The following is a 22,331-nucleotide window of genomic DNA, read 5'->3' as shown; positions in this document are numbered from 1 at the left end:
GTGGATTTTTTCTAGATTAAGCAGCACAAGCAGCCAGGAAGGCTGCAGAGGGTTGGATAAATCTCTAGTGGAGAGAAAACCACATCCACACCACCCTTGCATATTTTGGGCATTGTTTTTGTCTGTTTGTTTGTTTCTGAATGCAAATAGCCTAAGAGCTCTCTGGTTACAGTAGCTGAATATAAACACCTTAAATAAATATAACTTGCTCCCATGAAATGGTGTGTATTATACAGTGGTGCCTCGCAGGACGAAAAGAATCCGTTCTGTCATTCTATTTGTCTAGCGGTTTTTTCGTCTTGCGAAGCAAGCCCATTAACAGATTAGAGGATTAGTGCTATTAGCGCTATAGCGGCTTTTAGAGGCTTATCAGCTTATCGGATCAGCTGATAAGCGGCTTAGCGGCTTAGAAAAAGGGGGGGAAAGGAAAAAAACCCCGCAGGAACTCGCAAGACATTTTTGTCTTGCGAAGCAAGCCCATAGGAGATTCGTTTTGCGAAGCACCTCCAAAACGGAAAACTCTTTCGTCTAGCGAGTTTTCCGTCTTGCGAGGCATTCGTTTTGCGGGGCACCACTGTACTTACTTTACAACCTTCCTGAGAAGTGACATATTTATTTCTATTGTATAAGTAAATCCCAATGGCAATAGTTGGAGCTACTTATGAGTATAGGTCCATCAGATTACAGTGGTACCTCTGGTTACGTACTTAATTCGTTCTGGAGGTCCATTCTTAACCTGAAACTGTTCTTAACCTGAAGCACCACTTTACCTAATGGGGCCTCCCGCTGCCACCGCACGATTTCTGTTCTCATCCTGAAGCAAAGTTCTTAACCCGAGGTACTATTTCTGGGTTAGCGGAGTATGTAACCTGAAGCATATGTAACCTGAAGCGTATGTAACCCGAGGTACCACTGTATATGGTAAATCTACCTTATTCCAACTACGGGGCTTAGTGTATTTCTCCAAAGGCCAAGCTGAAGCTCCTCTGAACAAGGACTATTCATAACACTAAATGGCCTGTTTAGAAAGTCTGTTTTTTTGTGTGCAACTGTTGTTGTGTTTTCCTGGAACAGTATTTGCAAGTGAGACAGTTGGATCAATTAGCATCTATGAAATAGAAAAGGAAAATATATTGAAACATTTTCTATTTCTCCATCTGCTTTTGTTTCCACTTGCCTATTCATTAAACTTCACAGCTGAAAACTAACAGGGAATGGGGGTGGGTAGAAATAGTATCAAGTTTGCAAGAACCTGGGGTCCAAGCAATGGTTCAGTTCCATGACCACGTTCTACCTCCACCGTCAGACATAGTATGCCTCTGAAAAACAGTAGCTGGGAATTGTAGGTGCGCAGAATGCTTCAGCTTGCAGGTTTCTAATGGGCATCTAGTTGGCCAATATGAGAACAGGATTCTGGAATAGATGGGCTATTGGCCTGATCCAGCAGGCTCTACTTATGTTCTCCAGTGAGAGTTCATCCATACAATATGCTAAAATTGTGTAAGACTACTTAGTGTGTCTCCACTCAAACTTCCTATATTCTCCGGTACATGGTGAGTTGCAATTTTGCCACCTATGCTATATTCAGAGCAAATAGTTACCATATCAGCTGGTTCAACTTTCTGCATCTCTAGAGAAGTCATCCACATGCCTCTATTGAGCAAATCCCTTTATATCAGGCTCTACTTGCTCACTTTTGCCCACCTTTTTTTTTTTTTTTTTGCTTTAAAAACAATTGTGGAAATGCTTCTGGAGCAAATCAAATGAGGTTGGCAGAGCAATCAACTCAACGCAACCGATAAACCAGGGATGGCACACCTGTGGCCCTCTGACGGTTGTTGGACTGCAACTGGTATTATCCCTATTGGCCGTGCTGACTGGGGCTGATGGAAGTCGCAGTCCAACAACATGCTGTAGAACTTCCTGCTGCTCAAAATGTTGCCCGTAGGAGCTGCTCTCTCTCTCTCTCTGTGTGTGTGTGTCTTCTGATTGCAGAATTTTGAAAACTGCAGAGAGAACTAGAAAGAGAGAGACTTAACAGATGACAGAGAAGAAGGAACTAAGAATGATGCCTGAGACCTATACTTGCATCCCATGTCTGTATAGCCAGACTAGTCTGAGAAACTTTAACCTCTCACCCATGTGTAACTCATGTTATTGGGATTCCATACTCCTTTAATCTGTTGCTCAAAGATACTCAACATTGTATACCAATCTGAGTTGTTTCCCTTCCTGTCAAACCAGTTCTACCTCTTGGATTTTCTAAAGTTGTCCACTGCTTCTTCTCCCCTGCCCCCTTTTGGGAAACATGAGGTCTACTGGGCAGAAACCTCTCAGCCTGAATGTGTTGTTTCTTCCTCCCGTATCTCCCATGTCACTATTGTCCACAGCTCCCACACCTTAGAATCTCTGTGATTTGCTTATAAATTTAATATACACACATACTCTATAGACTCAAGTTCTCTTTAATAGTTGACATAAATTAATCTGTCTTGAGTGATCCCAACAATGCACATTTCCTTAAAAAATATAATAAGTGCCCAGTCAAGCATTCCTGGCAAAAAAACTAAGCAACCAGCAGGCACTGAAATGTTTTTCAAAAAAACTGGCCAGCGGACTAAGATCTTTCTTCCGCCTACCTTACACATGCATGTCAAATATGCACCATGGAAGCTTTCCTAGAAACCAAACTCGTGTATCAGACTTGTCACTTTTATTGATCTCTGTCTAATATAATTAGTGTTCTTATTTAAAAATGTATGCATATGTGACGGTAAAGATGAAATGAAACATAAGAGAAGCAGGTCACCAAAATGGAAACCACATTTCTAATTAGGTTGTGCATGTTTAAAGTCAAACCTCAACCATAAGTGGACTGTTCTTCAATTAAAATAGGAGTCTGATAGCTAGTTAAGCATCAAGGAAAGGACCTTCTAAATAAACTAGAGGTGTAGCAGGAGCAAACTGTGCTAACGAGCCATAAACATACTGCTGGGTTTGTTATTTATTCAACACTAATTACTGAACTCAATACTGATTAGAGAGTTTACACATCTCACACACAAAAAAACTTCTAAGTGACAACTAACCACAATATGTATATATTGTAGAAACAGCCGTGGCCACAACAGTAAAGGTTGTTTCATTAACCAACGTTCAAATTTACTAGAAAGCAAAATTACACTAGTCCTGTAGTAAAGTTTATAAACATTTTAAAAAGTGCATAACATCTGAAAACAAGAAGAAAACAGGACAACACTTAAAAATAAAAATAAAGAAAACAAATTGGGATGGGAAGGGGGACTTGTGATTGCTGCTCCACTTGATTGCCACAGGAATATTCATGTTTAACTCCAATCTCAGCTGCTGAGAGACAAGGTGACCCCAGTTCTAAACACTACGATAAATTTATGCTTCATTTCAGGACACAAGTATTCAGCAACTTTCTGGGGCTTCTGTTTCATCAGCTCCCAACATATTATTTCTCCTTCAAAAAAAAAGGTGTACTGATAAGTTTGCTCTTAAAACCTCAGCACTAACATCATGTTTGTGTTTTGGGTTTTTTGGCTTTTTAGTGGAAAAGGCCAGTTCCCTAAGGGATGAGATTAAATAAAAGATTCTGTATGAATCTTGGATTTCCAACCATCTACAAGCAAAGTGACCGAACTGTACTGAGAAAACAACAAGACACACCAGACTATACGTTAATTACACTGTATGTTCTTATAAATGAAAGAATGCAGTTTCATCAGATTAGCAGCTGATTTGATAATCTTATCATGTGCACACCCACCACACTATGCGAAAATAAAACCCTAGCCCTTTTAAAACAAGTGGTAGAAAAAAATCACAGTCACAGAAGTTGCCTTCATAAGCATTTTGAGAAGGGGCAGTGTGGCGCATCTCAACTGTACAATATAAAACATTGTAAGTAATAGAGCTGAAAACACAGAAGCAGAGTTCTTAAAAAAACCAACCAACGGTGCTTCCTTGACAGGTGATTTTAATAGGTGAACACCCTCTGAAGGTCAGACAACCTCTGAAGATCACTGGAGCCATTGTCATACAATGCAATTCAAGCCTCTGGTGAGTTGAGGGCCGTTTGCTACACGATGTAGTTTGCTCTACTTCCTACGAGCATTTCATCAAGTGGTCATTTGTGGTGAGATCCATGTTGAGAGAGTCTCGAGATGAGCAACGAAGTCTCAACCATTGCTAACAGAGGTAGAGAAAGTTCTGTCTGCTGCTACAGCCTGCTTTGCCCCTTTCAGCATTGGACCGTTCAGCTCCCAGTAACGAGGCGCATCCATTTTCATTTTTTGTTCAATCAGCTTGCTCACAAAATACCTTTTTCCCAATAGGCTTTTGCAATTTGAAAACATCCCACAGTTGCAGCTGTCGGTCAAAGTAGGATGTCAACTTTCTTGCTTTGCTGTTTCCCCCTGGGCTTCCCCAGTTTGCTCAGTGGGATTTCTCTGTGCATCTCCTTCCCCTTCTGTAAGGAAAAAAAAAAGTTAAGCAGTGGTGAAATAGCATCCAGATCACATAATCATAGAGTTGGACGGGATCCTCCAAGGGTAATCTAGTCCAACCCCCTGGACTAGGGGGAATCTCAGCTAAAGCATCCATGACAGATGGCCACCCAACCTCTGCTTAAAAACCTCCGAGGAAGGGAAGTCCGCAACCTCCTGAGGGAGTCCACTCCACTGTTGAACAGCTCTTGCTGTCAAAGTTCTTCCTGATGTTTAGCTGGAATCTCCTTTCTTGTAACTTGAAGTCGCTGGTATGGGTCCTACCCTCCAGACCAGGGGCTAGCAAACTTTTTCAGCAAGGGGCTGGTCCACTGTCCCTCAGACCTTGGGGGGGGGGTGGACTATATTTTTATTGGGGGGGGGAATGAACAAATTCCTATGCCCCACAAATAACCCAGAGATGCATTTTAAATAAAAGGGCACATTCTACTCTTGTAAAAACACACTGATTCCTGAACCGTCTGCAGGCCGGATTTAGAAGGCGATTGGGCCGGATCTGGCCCCCGGGCCTTAGTTTGCCCTCCCATGCTCCAGACTAATCTAGTTTAAGCCTGCAAATTCCATGGCACTGAAAGACATGGATGGGTGTTTGGTTTGGCTTCTTTAATAGTCAATGAGTTTAAAAAATGTGCCTGGTAACTAATTTAGCTAATTTAGAGTACATAAAGAAGAATGGAAGTTCTGTGGGTATACAGAAGCGCGTGATGTACTTCACACTTGGATGTACATTGCTTGAGGTGTAAGCATTATGTCATGTTATAACTGTGAAGGTCCATGCACTCATGCAACTGTGTGTGTCATCCAGCTTATTGTACTTAGCTGCCAGAATTATTATTATTATTATTATTATTATTATTATTATTATTATTATTATTATTTATTATGAGGAAGAAGAAGAAGAGGAGGAGGAGTTTGGATTTGATATCCCACTTTATCACTATCCGAAGGAGTCTCAAAGCGGCTCACATTCTCCTTTCCCTTCCTGCCCCACAACAAACACTCTGTGAGGTGAGTGAGGCTGAGAGACTTCAAAGAAGTGTGACTGGCCCAAGGTCACCCAGCAGCTGCATGTGGAGGAGCGGAGACGCGAACCCGGTTCACCAGATTACGAGTCTACCACTTTTAACCACTACACCACACTGGCATCAAAGGAGTGATGGGAAAACCCTTGGCTTTTTTCCAGTACCATGCATAAAAATGGCATTTATGTTATGGGAAATGGAATCCCATAGGAGGGACGAATTCTCTTTTGCGCTCACATTCCAACCACTCTGCAAATATTCACTAGTGGATCTCTCCGCAAGCTGTTCCCAGGAACTGGGAGGTGGTTTCAGCCACCTCCCATACAACCTTTATTCCACCAAGAAATTCCATGCTTAGGTAGAGCTGTCATAACTTGTGTCAGTTCAATGGAAACAAGTTTTTTCAGACACAGTAACACAGTCAATATTCGCACCCTCACACATGGGAAATAGCAGACAGAAATAAAATGTCCTTCTATTCCCTGTTGCAGCTCTGTCCCTTGAGAGCGGGGAGGGTTGTCTCACACCTCTGCATTCCTCTTTATGGTACCTAAGAGTACAGAAACCTTGCAGAGGCATGTGAGAATGGCATGAAAGGGAAGGCGTTTGCCCTTTGCTCCCTGTACATGCCTTCCTACCTAGAGAGTCCCCATGGAGCAAGTGGCCAAATAAACCCAGGACCCAAAAAGTATTGTGCCTACCGTAATTACAAGGCCACTCTGCTGCAGGGATGTGGATGGAAAATGTAAAAAGGAAAATCTGTTTCATAAGTTCATTAGTAGCAATCAGTGGATGCCAACTGCAAATACAGTATTAGGCAAGCTTGGCAGTTTCACAGTTTTTATCTGTGTTTGCTAAATACAAGCAAAATAAACATGCCAAATTGGATCGCTCTCTAGGGTATCAGGAAATCGAAAACTAAAAGGAATTTCTGATGCAAATTTCCAATGCAAAAATTTCCAGAAACCCAAATCACTGCTCTGTGGGTAGGATTTCCTGGGGTATGTTAGCTTCATGGTAGATGGTTCTGAGTTGCTAAGGGGTTGTTGGAGACCGTCTCCCATCAGCTGAAGCCAACATGGCCGGTGGTCAGCGATGAGAAGAATCAATGACATTCTGCACAGCAACAGTTTCCCCAATTCTGTGCCGAGCAGATTGACTTAAGTGGCTCTTATTAACACCATGAAACTTTCTCCGTATCACAGAGCTCATGTCCATTGTGGAGATATTGGGGTGGGGGAAGAGAACTTCCTTCGTAGAAGCTGGAAAGACTGAGTGGTATCCGACTAACTCCTTCCATCAGTGCAAGGGAATCCGCTTGTGCAATGCAACTCCACCCCTCCCCCTGTGTGTCCCTGAAATCTGTTCTGGGGGTTCTCCCAACCCTCCAGAGCAGATCTGGAGAGAGCATGAGAGGAGAGAGGAGAGGAGGGAAATCACAGACAGAAATCCTTGCACTGATGGGATGCGTTAGGTTTGGCCACAACTGCACCATACATTTAAAGTACCAGTATACAACTTTCAAAGACATGGCTTCCCCAAAGAATCCTGGGAAATGTAGTTTGTAACGAGTGCTAAGAGTTTTTTGGGAACTGTAGGATCTGTGAAAGGAATAGGGGTCTCCCAACAACTCTTAGCAAGCTGTACATGGGTGTACTGTTTGAAGTGGTATAATAGTGTTTTAAATGGATGGTGTGGGTTTAGTCTTAGCTGGTAAACCAGGGTTATCAATTGGACTCCTCAAAGCACATTTTTATTATACATTTCTCTAATATAGGCCCACCAGCTTGGCCAAAACTAACCAGCCACATAAAAGGCTAAATGACAATCCATCTGTTTTTGAAGGGGGAAGTTAGCATATTGTAGGTGGGTTGTAGTAGCCTGCACTAACTCAAAAAAGCAGAGGAGATGTTGTCCTTTTTATACAGCAACATATTTCATGAACTAGTCTACTATTCTGCTATGGCCTTGCACTAGATAGAAGTACATAAAATGCCCTCATATACAAACCAGCTAAAGACTAATTTTTAATACTGAATTTTAAATTTTTGTAGCCTGCTTTGGAACCTTAAGGAGAAGAGCAGGTAAGACATTTAATTTTTTAAAAAAGTAAATAAATTAATAACAATAAATGTGAAAAGCAACTAAAGCCCAGCATGTTGTTTCCATGAATGATGTCCCTTGCAGACTTATTAATGCCTTTTCTCTTAACCTTTCAGATTAGTACTTACCAGTTTTGTTTATATCAAGTTCTGATAACTTCAAGGATAGTTCACTAGAATTTCCACTTGCAGAGGACACAAGGATATCGTGAAGGGCATTTCTTCTCCCGGTTCTCCCAGAAGCAATGAAATCTGCATATGTAGATTCCACATCAGTCATTGCTAACCAGTATCCACATAGCAGTACCTAAGAAAAACCAAAGAAAATCAAAAGCTACATTAGGGATAATAGGAGCTCATGAAGCAAGGAGACAAATATGGAATCTTTAGATGATTTGTACAACTGGTAAGACAATTTCACACCTTGTATCGTGGAAGGCTTTGGGGAAGGGATAGCTAACCTGTGTCCCTTCAGGTTTTGTTGAACACCAGATCCTGTTAGCGCCAGCTAGCATGGCCAAAGCTCAAGGGTAGTGGGAGCTGAAGGCCACCAGGTTAAAATAAGCTGATCTAAAACTGATGTTAATCTATTAACATCATCAAAAATTGTTTACTTTAAAGGTAAAGGTACCCCTGCCCGTACCTCTTGCCAGACTCTAGGGTTGTGCGCTCATCTCACTCTATAGGCTGGGAGCCAGCGCTGTCTGCACACACTTCCGGGTCACATGGCCAGCGTGACAAGCTGCATCTGGCGAGCCAGTGCAGCACACGGAACGCCGTTTACCTTCCCGCTGGTAAGCAGTCCCTATTTATCTACTTGCACCTGGAGGTGCTTTTGAACTACAGTGGTACCCCGCAAGACGAACGCCTCGCGAGACGAAAAACTCGCAAAACGAAAGGTTTTTTCGTTTTCGAGTTGCCTCGCAAGACGAATTTCCCTATGGGCTTGCTTCGCAAAACGAAGCTTGCCCCGGGGACAGCGGGTCTTCTCTTTTGAAGCAAGGGGCGGCCGGGAGATCGCTTCTCCCCACCGCCCCTTGCTTCAAAAGAGGTCCGGGGGCAGCGGGAAGCGCTCCCACTGCCCCCGGACCTCTTTTGAAGCAAGGGGCGGTGGGGAGAAGCGATCTCCCCGTGCTCCGAAGCTGGGCGGGGGGGGGGAACACCTGCCCCAGCCACCCCGCTTCGGAACGCTGCTCCGAAGTGGGGTGGGGGGGCGGGAGCACCTGCCCCAGCCGCCGGGCTTCGTAGCGCTGCTGCAAAGCCGGGCGGGGGGTGGGAACACCTGCCCCAGCCACCCCGCTTCGGAACGCTGCTCCGAAGTGGGGTGGGGGGGGCGGGAGCACCTGCCCCAGCCGCCGGGCTTCGTAGCGCTGCTGCAAAGCCGGGCGGGGGGTAGGAACACCTGCCCCAGCCACCCCGCTTCGGAACGCTGCTCCGAAGTGGGGGGGGCGGGAGCACCTGCCCCAGCCGCCGGGCTTCGTAGCGCTGCTGCAAAGCCGGGCGGGGGGTGGGAACACCTGCCCCAGCCACCCCGCTTCGGAACGCTGCTCCGAAGTGGGGTGGGGGGGCGGGAGCACCTGCCCCAGCCGCCGGGCTTCGTAGCGCTGCTGCGAAGCCGGGCGGGCGGGGTGGGAACACCTTCTGAAGGCGGGCGGGGGGCGAAAGTCTTTGTCCCCCCCTGCCTGCCTTCCCAGGGGCTTTTAAATCGCCCCGGACAGCGGAGAAGTCCTCCGCTGTCCGGGGCGATTTTAAAATGCCGCCCGCCAGCATTTTAAGATCGCCCGGACAGCGGAGAAGTCCTCCGCTGTCCCAGGGTTTTTTAAAATGCTGGGGGTGAGAAGAAAAGCCCTTGTCCCCCCCCCCAGCCTTCAGAAGAGGTCTGGGGACAGACTGTCCCCGGACCTGGTCTGAAGGCGGTTTCCCTAGGAACGCATTAATTGATTTTCAATGCATTCCTATGGGAAACTGTGTATCGCAAGACGAAAAAACCGCAAGACGAAGAGAGTTGCGGAACGAATTAATTTCGTCTTGCGAGGCACCACTGTACTAGGTTGGCAGGCGCTGGGACCGAGCAGCGGGAGCGCACCCCGCCGCAGGAATTTGAACCGCCGACCATGCAATCGGCAAGTCCTAGGCGTTGAGGTTTTACCCACAGCGGCACCTGCGTCCCGTGGTTTACTTTAGCTGGTGGAAAATACCATGGCTGTCCATCATTTGCTAATGGGTCAGCCAAAGCACATTAGACTGGTGCTGCATCAGCTGCTTCTGCAGTTGCACAACATCTGGAAGGCACAATATTGTCTACCCAGAGTGTCTGGTTTATCTGACTAGCCTGAGGTTCTCAACTAGAAAGAAGGGAACACTGGTTGGAGTGTGTTGGAGGGCTCCAGGTTGAGGAAGACTGCTTTATATCAATTCCAAATTCATGGTTGAATGAGGAGATCTGAAATAATGATTCATGTCCATCGCTATCCTAGCCCCCTCAGCCTCCATGTCTTTCCTGCTTTCAAACGGAATCATACACCTAAAATAAGCCTGCTAACAACAGGCATTTGCCTATTTTTAGCCTCTTTACTTGTGTCTCTCTCCCCCCCCCCCGCCGGCCCCCAGTCTTCCTTTCGATCAGACAAGAGACAAATAGTTACATGAGCCTTCCTGGAGCCAAGTGAAGAGTTATTTGAGAAGCTGGCGGAAGGGGATTAGGTACAACATTTTATATGGGCTAAATATAGCCATATCGAATGTCTCTGAGCAGTTTATCCACACAGGGCTTCACACCGACAGAACTTCTGAGAATGGCATGTGGCAGGGCCAACAGCCCGAACAATGACACACTAACGTTAATGCTGTAAACAACATGATCTAACACAAAGCTCAAAAATTCATTAAAACAAAGCTACACACACACACACACACACACACACACCAGCAGAGAAAACGTTTCTCAATAAACTCATTATTTCTAGGGAAGCTCCCTAGAAAGCTCCCTCACATCTCCGCAACACATATAGCTAACAGACCTCATTCTAGGGCCGAGGTAAAATGATACCCTGATTATTTGGTCCTATCATACTAATGTGTGCCTAAATTCATCACCTTTGGGCTAATGATAGAAAGAGGTAGTAAGGTGGTAGCAGACCTTTATTTCTTTTTTTACTTCTTTGCTGCTGCCTATAGAAGTGGCAATGGCCATAACCAAGCTGGCAAAGTTGTTCTTCTTTGGTGTCTCCAGCCACCATTTTCTTTCCCCTTCCCAGACTGCCTTGGGCCTGGATAGTGTCATTTGGGATGAGGATAAAGCACCACGATGAAAGGCATGGTGGCCCTTGGGAAAATTACAAACCCCTCTTATGGGAAAGGAGTGGTAGGCTGTCCCCTAGTTAAAAGCTAGGTGACAGGGAGAAGGTAGACCCATGCTGATGTCCCTGATAACTCTTTCCCTCCATCACCCGAATGCATCTTGCAGCAGGGGTGGGGAACCTGCAGCCTTCCATATATTGTTGGATAGCAACTCCAAGCCAGCTTTCCCAGCAAGAGATGATGGGAGTCCAACAACAACTGGAAGACCACTGTTCCCCATCCCTGCCTACAGCCTCCTAGGAAGCTAAGGGAGCACAGAAAAAGTGGGGAAAACACACCTGATCCAAGAAAGAAGTGTTGTCTCCATTGAACCACTGAACTCCATTGAACTCACCCAATGGGGCATCCTACATGGATAGCCATTATTAAAGAGAAAGAAAAAGGGCAGATGAACTGGAGTGGCTGCAATTCACTTACAGCAATAGGAAGCCTCTCTAAAACACCAGCTTGAAATATGATGCAAGGCAAAAAATAAAAAAAGGCTTGTGGAGGGGAGGAAAGCCAGGCCTGTGAAGAGTGCAGCCTGAGGGTCAAGTATGTCTACATTTGGGGCCCAGGGCCTGTGTTTCCACACCACTGACTTAGAAAGCTATCAGATTCATAGGTCAAGCAGGCAAGGCCAAAACAGCACTGGGAAAAACTATGTTGTTTTGAGCCAGTGCACAAAAGCTTCCTAGAAGGGCCGGGGGAAACTGCCCTCTGTCCCACTTGAATTATTCATTGAGGCTTTGATTGGCAGCTGGAGAGGAGAGGAGTTTGAGTGGCACCCTGAAGCTGTTCAAAGCTTCTTCCCAATACAGTGATGCCTTGGGTTAAGAACTTAATTCGTTCTGGAGGTCCGTTCTTAACCTGAAACGGTTTTTAACCTGAGATACCACTTTAGCTAATGGGGCCTCCCGCTGCTGCCGCGCTGCCGCCACGCGATTTCTGTTCTCATCCTGAAGCAAAGTTCTTAACCCAAGGTACTATTTCTGGGTTAGCGGAGTCTGTAACCTGAAGCGCATGTAACCCGAGGTACCACTGTACTGTATCTGCAGTATATGTGTGGCAGGCTCTTTCCTGCAGTGGCTCCCTGTTTCTGTTTCTCTTTCCTCTTGGTTTTAATGTATCTATATGGGGTTTGTTGTCTATTTGTTTGGCTGTAAGCCGCTTTGGGTTGCCCTGGGCAAGATAAAGTGACTAACAAACATTAATAATAATATTAATAATAATAATAATACAAATACTGCAGATAATTTGACTGTGAAAGGACATAACAGGTGCAAGGTGGCAGAGAGAGGGACAAGGGGGAGGAAAGATTTTTCAAAGGTTCCATAGCAGACTGCCATCTCACTAGAAGGTAGACACAATGGTAAGTGAGAACTTAATGTTCTGTTTATCCTACTTAAAAAATAAATAAATTAGCAGTGAAAGAGAAAAGCTTTTGCAAATAAACAATATGCAAGTCAAACAAAGTTGGGCTGACACTGTAGGAACAATTGCTCTGGATTCGATGATCAGACAATCTCCTGTATCAAAATTTCATACTTTGATCCTTCCTTCCATGTAAACATATTTACCATTTGATATTTGTCTGATCCCTTTATCCAGGGATGATTTCCGAGACTCATGTGCAAAGCCTCTGAGTAATTGGGCAAAAGACCAGCTGCAGCAAGCCACTCCTCAAAAACAAATGATAACTGGGCTCTTGGTGCTAATTTCACATCACTCCAATGTTGTTCACTAATTATTCCCTGCCAGGCTGCTGACTTACAGCAATCTGTTAATGCAAAAAGCTTATTACAAAGCCTGTTCTCATGCACCATAGAAAACTGCATCTTGCTCTGCTGATTGCAGTAAGTTTGCTGAACAACTGATAATGATGGCATTATGTCATATTTAGTCAATTAAGCTAAAGAGTCACTTGCATATGGTGGATGGCAGAATTAGTAAGACTATTTTCTGAACTTTGCCCTTTTTATTATACTAATGATCATACTGTTTTGTTAATGCAGGCACCCGCAACCTGCGGCCCTCCAGATGTTTTGGCCTACAACTCCCATGACCACTAGCTAACAGGACCAGTGGTCAGGGATGATGGGAGCTGTAGTCCAAAACATCTGGAGGTCTGAAGGTTGGGGATGCCTGCGTTAATGGATGCACTGCTGTCTGTGTTTTAGGATGATGATTTAGATGTACCTGCCATAAATCTGCATCATCATAAGGTCCCAGGGTGGGTGACAACAATGTAAAAATACATAAATAAAACCAGTTAAAACACTTTATCATTAGAAGAATAGGATGGATCCTAAAAATAGATGTCTTGGATGCCAAACAGGAAATGAACAGGAAGAAGAAACACTGTCTTCTGCTTGATAGATGTGGGGATACTTATGGAGACATTTGCATGGACATCATGGAGGTACTGATGGGCACACTGCCCCCTCTTAGGAAATTCCATAGTTAAAGTGACTACTTCATTTTAGTTCTACCCAGGCAAAGAACCCGTGTAATACAGCAGCTAATAGCAGGATCTGGGAAGCTCTTAGTTCAAATCTCAGCTCAGTCTTTAACTTGACAGATCTAGAAACCAAGGTGTATGCTTTGTTTAGGGTGCCCTATGCCATGTTGTTTCTGCTTCTTCCGGATCATAGTCTACACTTCCAAGAAGTCCCAAAGAAAGAGCAGAGGACACTCTGTATAGATAAATATGGCCCAGTACCTGGAAAGAAAAACAGGAAACAAGTCCTCTCACTAGAATTTTTCATTTTCTCTAAGGAAACAGAAAGCCTTTAAGATCTATGAAGATCCCATAAAAACACATTTAATTTTTCATGTAACTGCATTAGCTGGAAGTCCTAGATTTTAAAACATTTTTCCCCATAGAAAAACAAACCATTTACAATAAGTGAATTGCCTAGGGTTTCCTAAAAGCCTCACACATAATTATCGTGTGAGGAGGCTAATGTCATTTAAATATAATAAAAAGATACAAGTCTTTTATAAATTCATGAGATTTCTTCAACTGCAACCCTATGTCCATATTCCTGGAAGAAAGACCCACAGAGCTCAGTGGGACTTATCTCTCAGTAGACATATATATAATTGTGCTGTTGTTATGGTTACCTAACTTAGACTGTCTCAAACTCCAAACAACATGCTTAAGAGTTTGGACAACTAGAAATAAAGCTTGCCTGCCATTGGCAGAAGTGATCTCTAAGAAAATAAGATTGTGGTTGTGTTGGAAATACTGTACGCTAAAGCATGTTTAAGCATTAGAAGTGCCACAACTCCTTTAATTTGTACAATACCATGTCTTTCATGACCCAAGCTGGGGAGGGAACACAGAGCTCATGGTTCATATGTATAAGATCCCAGCTTCAGTTCCTGTCATTAAAAGGATCATATAGTAAATTTGTGAAATACTTCTGCCAGAGATTCAGGTGAGCCTCTACCAGCTATAAGACCAATTCCTCCATTCCATGCCCCACCCCAAACAGAGCTTCGGCCAAACATGGGTCACTGAAACGTTATAGACCTTCAAATTGCAGATTTGGGCGAGAGCCATGACATGCCAGCTAATTTGTACTGAACATTTAAATTGCAGAAGGTATTTACTTATTTAAAAGAAAGAACAAACATGTTCATTTGCTGGAGTTGGCTTGAAATTCGAGGAAAATAAACCATACACCCCAAGGACTTGAAAGTCAGCAAGTTGGTTCAGTAATCAACACTATGATCCAGCAGGTACATCATTTGACTTCTTACTCAATCTCTTTTAAAAATAGCAGTTGCTATCATCTGACTTGGATCACCACTTCTCCTTTTATTGAAATAGAACCTGGTTGGACCTGCTGTACAGATAAGAAAGGATGTTGTGTATCAGTTCTTGCTTTAGTGCAACACACTAAACATTTGTCCATTCTTACTGGTCCCAGCTGAGATATCATGACATCTGCAAAAGGAAACAGATGCATTTTCAGATATTGGTGCTTCTTTATGGCAAGTATTCTTACATCAGGAGCTTTCAAAGCAGCAATAAAGAGCTGAAATTGAACAGTGTAAGCTTGAAACAGAACCATTAAGGAAACAGCATTCCAAATATTTCCAGAGAGCATCCCTGTAGAAATATGAAGTAGACCCTAGTGAGAATGTGGAAAGACAATTTAGTTCTTTAATATGACCCAGGTCATACTAACACACACTTTCCAAACAAGCTGACTTTCAGAACTACGCTTCTGATACAAGTAATTTCAATTACTGCATGCATATGAAGGTTTGGCTGCCTTGATGCCCCAAGTCAGCTGCCCCAGATAGAGCTCAATGAATGTACCTGTCAATCAATATACATGTTTCAGTGACAAAGCAAGCATGAGTTATCACTTTAAGTGGTCACGTGAAAAGAGTCAGATTTGGGTAAGCCACATACTATATACTATCATTATGCACACAAAGACACTGCGTCAAAACTTTGCAGTGTATTTAAATATATGTTGTCTTGTTCTGCATATATATGTTAAAATGACATGCAATATTCTGGACCAGATTTAGAGGTTTGTTTTGTGGATTTATTTCTCTGTCCCAAATCAGCAACCCAGAGTTGGAGATAGAGGGGGAATCAGTGTGACACACTGCCTAGATGGCAAGGCCATAAGTGAAAAATGGGCATGGAACAGGACCTGGGATCTTTCACAGTTAATTTGCATGGATATACACACCTCTTTTACCTAAGGCATGGGTAGGCAAACTAAGGCCCGGGGGCCGGATCCAGCCCAATCGCCTTCTAAATCCAGCCCGTGGACGGTCTGGGAATCAGCGTGTTTTTACACGAGTAGAATGTGTGCTTTTATTTAAAATGCATCTCTGGGTTATTTGTGGGGCATAGGAAACTTTTTTTTCCCTTTTCAAAATATAGTCTGGTCCCCCACAAGGTCTGAGGGACAGTGGACCGGCCCCCTGCTGAAAAACTTTGCTGACCCCTGCCTTAAGGGATATAAATAAACAATTAAAAAGCAGGACTGGGAAAGACATTGATCTGCCCCAAGGCTCTCTGGAACACTCTTGTCAAGAGTAAACAATATGACACTTGTTGGATCAACAGAATATAAGGCAGCTTCAAATAAAATCAAGGAGGAAGATACAGGAGGCTGTAGAGCTCTTCCCTACATTGTTTGCATTTTATGTAGAGGTTTTCAAACATAGAGGTATTAATTTCAATCCAGCACATGACTATATCTATCCTTAAGTGATTAAATCAGACAACGTTGCATGGAAATACAGTGGTACCTCAGGTTACATACGCTTCAGGTTACAGACTCCGCTAACCCAGAAATAGTACCTGGGGTTAAGAACTTTGCTTCAGGATGAGAACAGAAATCGTGCTCCGGCGGCACAGTGGGAGGCCTCATTAGCTAAAGTGGTGCTTCAGGTTAAGAACAGTTTCAGGTTAAGCACGGACCTCCAGAACGAATTAAGTACTTAACCCGAGGGACCTCTGTAGTTAAAGCAAAGCAGACAGGCAATGGTTATGCATATTACAGCCCAGTCCTCTGACTCAAGTCTTGCTATGTCCCGTGGGTTTGCTCCCTGGTAAATGTGCATAGGATTGGCTTCTCAATTAATGTATGTCAAGAGACCTGGTAAATGCAAGAAAAGAGCTTGTTTCTCTTCTATCCCACACTTTTGCAAGGATGGGGAACCTGTGACAGCTCAAGTGTTGTTAAACCAGTGATCCCCAACTAGCATGGTGGGTGGTCAGGAACCATGGAAATGGTAGGCCAAACACAGCTCCCTACCCCTGCCTTTCTGTGTCATCAAACTGTCCCCGAACCCATCATTTCCAAGCTCTTTTCCTTCCCAGCTCTCAGCTCTCTGTTGGAGGCTTTCAAAGGATTACAAAACTGAAGCCTTCTGCAGATGACCCATCAGCAGTGGCAAAAAAATTAATGATTAGCGGCAAAATAGGGTTTTAAGCAAGGAGTGTGAATATACCTTTAAGCAAGGTTGTGTGTGCGTGCGTGATACTGTTTTATATGAGACAAAATAAATTCACATGGAGGAAGAACTCAGGAAATTAACAGAGGATGTGCACAGTAATGATATTATCCTCTAATAATGTTTCAGAACCTACGGCATTTTTCTGGGGGTGGGAATCTCTGAAACCTCTTCTATATGAAATGCAAAATAATTCAGCTGGAATGCGTGATCTATCAGCTGAATAATACCCCTAAGAGCTGTCATAGTCCTAACAAAGGGCTTATGCACCTTATATAGAAGATTCCTCTTTAAAGAATGAAACAGCTGACAGTCAAGGAATGCCCACTGTAGCTTTCATTTAATTTGCTTGGTCCTAAAATGGCAAATGAGCAACCAAGTTTTAGAATGAATTGATTTGTGTTTATTTCTCATTGGTTTAAAATTTAAAAAAGAAAATAAACAGAGTGGTCAATCATTTTTCATGTATTATTTTTCAATATCATTTTAAGCAGGAAATTATATAATCAGAAGAACTCCCAAGTCTGATGATTTGCTCCATTTTGATTTGAATCTGCTCACAGAGCTGAACCGAAAACAGCACCACACATAGACAAAGGGAAGATCTTAACAGGAAGAATAATTAGAATATATTAATTAGAAAAGGGCCCTGGGCAAAGTGGGGGGAAACCCAAATAGCCAGAAACAAACCAAAACAGTCACATACACAAAAGACTCAATGGCATGAAATATAAACTAAGGGAGTGTACAGACTGAAGATCAGGATTATAATAGAGTACCTTGGAAATAAGAACAGAGGAAGAGAGCCTTAGAATTATAGAGTTGGAAGGGGCCACAAAGGTAATCTATTCCACACCACTACAACGCAAGAATCTTTCATCCAACATGGGGCTGAAACCCATGACCCTGATATTAACAGTCTCATGCTCTACTAACTGAGCTATCCCAGGTAGTTCTGTTGTGCATCTGTTGTACACAAATGAAGCCATAAACACAGCACTTTCTACTCTTTTCATTTGCATTGCTGCAATCTTTGTTATTTAGGAATGGGAAAAGATAACAGGATTAAACCAGATGTGCAACCGAACTGTCATCCCAAACTTCATTCACTGGAAAGTCAATGAAACCCATTATGATTGCACAGCTGTCAGAAAGATTCCTTTTTATTGAAGCTTCTGAGAGAACATTTGAGGGAGATGCAGTTTCACGGGCATGGAGGGCAAGGGCATAGATGAAGCTCTGTTTGCTAAATAAACATATTCAAACACGGAACCTATCTGGGCCTCCCATTTTGTTGTTGAAATTAGCACAACCATCCTACTTGGCTCGCTGCTTCTGGCCATGCGATGGAATGTAGGTCATATTCGTTCTGCTAGACTGGATGCTGTCTGAGCTTATAAAAGAACTGTCACACCAAATGGTCCATCTAGCCCAGTATTAGCAACATCTCCCCACGGCATCAACATGTAGGAATTCCCTTCATTGCCAAATGAAATCAATGAACCTGGTCCATTAATGCATGATGAGGACATTAGTGACAGCTCCCCATTTCTCATTCCATCCCACCAACAAGAGGACAACTCCTTTCTCACCACCATCAGATAAGCCAGGACCCAATTCTTCAAGAAAGTCCTGAGCAGCAACACTCTAAGTGTTACTCCTCCCATGGGCAATGCCTGCAGGCAACAGATATCAGAAGCCTTCTTAACCAGGAGTCATTGATTGCCCTCTACTAAAAAACAAAGCAAAACTGTAAACACATAGAGGATTTTACTCATTTGGAAGGCAGGCAGACAATTCATAATGAGGCACTAATAAATGTGGCGACATTTGTAAAACTAGCTTAACAGCTCAGCAATCCTCTGGATTCACAGGTCGTTAAGACTTTTAAAATCATGACCAGTGCTGTCCTTTTTAAGTGTGGGGCAGCACTTTTTCTATACTAGAAAACTTACGGCCGTAGGTGAAAGAACACACACAAAAGGCAGGAAAAACAAATCTGACTAAAGTCCTAGAGACTTAATTTTAATTGAAGTATTATGATTGGATATTTAATTGGATGTTTTTTATTGGAAAATCAATAAAAATGATTAAAACAAAAAGAGAGAATAGCTGCCAGTCAGAGCTAGATGGACAAATGGTCCAACTCAGCATAAGACAGCTTCCTGTCTTCTTATTCTGTGTGTACAGATAGAAGAAATACATAAAGAATATGTATTATTCCTCACTTGAACATTTGTCTTTAGAACAAACAGCTTGCTTGTCACTTATCTACACACCTGTATCCTGGGCATTCTATTATAACTGAAGACAGTGGGATTTTGTTTTGTTTTTTCCCCACCAGCTAGGGTAAAGTCTAAGCCTCTCAGCTTCTGCTGTTATGCAACTACACAGCCTAGTTAAGACAATTATTATTTCATCAGCCTTTTTAGGTCCGTTTCCAGCAGAAATAAGTTTACTGCTTCATTACTACACAGATCATTAAAGTTCCCACCACAGTGATGGACACAGATGGTGTCCATCTGAAAATATATGTGTACCAGTTAAAAAACACAGGCAAAAACTGAAGGCAGCTGGTCTTACCCTAATTATGTCATCCTATCTTCCGGCAAGTGACTCAACATACTGTGAACTTATATATAGAATTTATAACAGCTTAACTATTGCAACATCCCAAGAATCTTGGGAATTATGGGTGGTATCCCATGTTTTCTGGCCCCTGACGGAAGGAATCTGCCAACAGAACAGGGGAGGGAGGAAATTTCTGTTTATTCCCCTTCCTCCCACACACTCCTAAATCTGCTCCAGAGCCGATGAGGGAAGGTACGTGGAATCACCAGGAATTCCCCCACACTGCTGACCAGTTCCTTCCTATAGCTTTGTGAGGATGGATACAATGCTCTATTAAGAGACACCTAGCTCAAATTTCCATGGCGCAAAGGGAATATTAAAATCAGTACGTGTCTGTACTATTTAGGTAATATTTCTAAGCATGGGCATGGAGTACAAAGTCAGAATACATCTTTTTTCTCTGGGATAATTTCAGCATGGCAAAAATGAAGCAAATCAGCTTCTCGAATGACACTTCCATGCAGAGTTTATTTCATGCTCACATATGACTAACTACTTGTCAGAAGTTCCCCCCCCCCCCGGGTATTTTATCTTGTTGCTCGATATACCCACAGAAGTAAATTGGCCTCTATGCCACTCCGCAACCGATCAACCTGAAACCGATTTCATATGAGCAGAACATTTTTAGCCTTCCACTGTCAGGGGCTCAAAATAAATAATGCAGATACAACATGGTGTTGCAAATTAACAGCCAATGTCTTCACAACCTGCTGCTGATGCTAAATATTGTATTCCTGCCCATCTGCTACATCGGGCTCTTTTGCTTTTTTTGATTGCCGTCAAAAAGGTCCCTGTATTGAGCTACTTTCTAAGTCCTGGCAGTGAAGATGGAACTACTGCTAGATGGAAAGAATAGCACAGTGTATGGGCAGCTGTTGGAGCTCTGGCAAGCATGCCAAGGCAGGCCTTTTCTTCCCTTCCTCCAGCCCTGGACTTTGGCTGCCAAGATGGATGACTGACTGTATCTTCCCATTTAGAAGCTACGAGTAAAAAATCAGTGCCTCTCGGGAGGAAGCATGCTCCAGACAGCATTGTGGACCACATGGAAGTTATTAGTATTGTAATGCACATACCACTCATCTGGAAGTACTGAGTATTGGGCAGCATGAGAGCATAGGAAGCTGCCTGATGAATCAGAGCACTGGTCCACCTAAGCTCCATATGGTCTACACCAGGGATGGAGAACCTCATTCTCAAGAGCCAAATGTAGCCCTCTCTATCTGGCCCCAAGGATGCCACCCTTTCAGGCCACATCAGACCTGCTCCATACACTCCTTGCAGGCTGTTGCCTGGCTGAAATGGCCCTTGCTTGCTTGGATTAAAAGGCATGGTGGGTGTAGAAACATCTACCATCAAAACAGAAGCTGCCAGCATAGTTGCATGTGCCTAGTTAGCAGGACAGTGTTGTTGTACAGTGGTACCCCAAAAGACGAACACCTCAGAAGATGAAAAACTCGCTAGACGAAGGAGTTTTTCGTTTTCTTAGCCGCTTCACAAGACGCATTTCCCTATGGGCTTGCTTCGCAAAACGAAGCTTGCCCTGCAAGCTCCGGGGATAGCGGGGAAGCGCAGCGCGTCTTCCCCGCTGTCCCCGGACCTCTTTTGAAGCAAGGGGCGGCGGGGAGAAGATCGCTTCTCCCCGTTGCCAGCCCCACAATCTCCGGGGACAGAGGGGAAGGCGCGCGCGCCTTCCCCTCTTTCCCCGGACCCCTTTTGAACCAAGGGGCGGCAACGGGGAGAAGCGATTCTCCCCGCTGCCCCTTCCCTTGCTTTAAAACAGGTCCGGGGACAGAGGGGAAGGCGCACGGCGCTTCCCCTCTGTCCCCGGACGGTCTCCATAGGAACGCATTGATTGATTTTCAATGCATTCCTATGGGAAACTGTGCTTCGCAAGACGAAAAACTCGCAACAAGAAAAAACTTGCGGAACGAATTAATTTCGTCTTGCGAGGCACCACTGTATTCTTGTACGATAGGAGCTGATGAACCAAATGCTTTGCCAATAAAGAACTGAAAATCCAGTCATTCATCCTCACTGTCTGGTCATGTTTGGGACAAAGCCAAGAAAGCCCACCATGCTAATCTACTTTCAGAACTCACTTATCATTGAGCTACCGGGAGGTTGTAGGTGGGCAGGGTTCCATTCAAATAAGGCAAGTCTGTTTATACACTTTAAAAGGTTCTCGCTTTAGGGGGATCTGAAATGCTGCTAGACCCCCTTCTGCACTTCCACTTTGATCAGGTGCATGAAGCACTGAAGGAGATTGTTTGCTACATCTATAAGAGGATCTGGCAGTTCTTATATAGACATTAGAATGTGCCCAGTAAGGATAGTTAGGGGCTGCTTCCTTTGCAACCCAAATACGTCCATGCACTGCCGCAAGTGATTGGCCCTTCGTAATCATGGCTGCCTGCCAGACCTCCAATGCAACTGAACTCACTTTGTAACATTTGCCTTGATATACTGAGACACCTGTCCCTTCTGTTGTGCCACACTGCAGTGATGCAGAAAGGGGCTGTAGCTGAGTGGCAGAGTACATGATTTGCATGCAAAAGTCTCCAGGTTCAATCTGCAGCATCTGTAGGAAGGATTAGGAGTTGCCCATGTCTTAACCTTTGAAAGGCTACTTCTAGTCAGTTCTAGCCAATACTGAGCCAGATGGACCGGTGGTCCGAGGCAGCTCAACTACGCTCCTTTCTGTGTTTCTTCAT

The 22,331-nt window shown here is 43.9% G+C and overlaps 1 protein-coding gene across 1 annotated transcript in view; it reads right to left on the bottom strand.

Moving 5' to 3' along the window:
- Window positions 1-2,449: 2,449 nt before the first annotated feature.
- Window positions 2,450-22,331, bottom strand: part of PKIA (cAMP-dependent protein kinase inhibitor alpha) — a 39,756-nt gene continuing 19,874 nt past the window's right edge. The window contains exons 3-4 of the mRNA XM_082234088.1: window positions 7,786-7,963; window positions 2,450-4,495 (exon numbers count right to left, since the gene is read on the bottom strand). Of these exons, the coding sequence (XP_082090214.1) occupies window positions 4,416-4,495; window positions 7,786-7,936 (231 nt within the window). The 5' untranslated portion in view covers window positions 7,937-7,963 and the 3' untranslated portion in view covers window positions 2,450-4,415. The remainder of the gene's footprint in view (window positions 4,496-7,785; window positions 7,964-22,331) is intronic.

Source organism: Podarcis vaucheri (assembly GCF_965113315.1).
Source record: "Podarcis vaucheri genome assembly, chromosome: 8".
Classification (NCBI taxonomy): Eukaryota; Metazoa; Chordata; class Lepidosauria; order Squamata; family Lacertidae; genus Podarcis; species Podarcis vaucheri.
The sequence above is the reverse complement of the archived record's forward strand: the minus strand, read 5'-3'. Positions and strand labels throughout refer to the sequence as shown.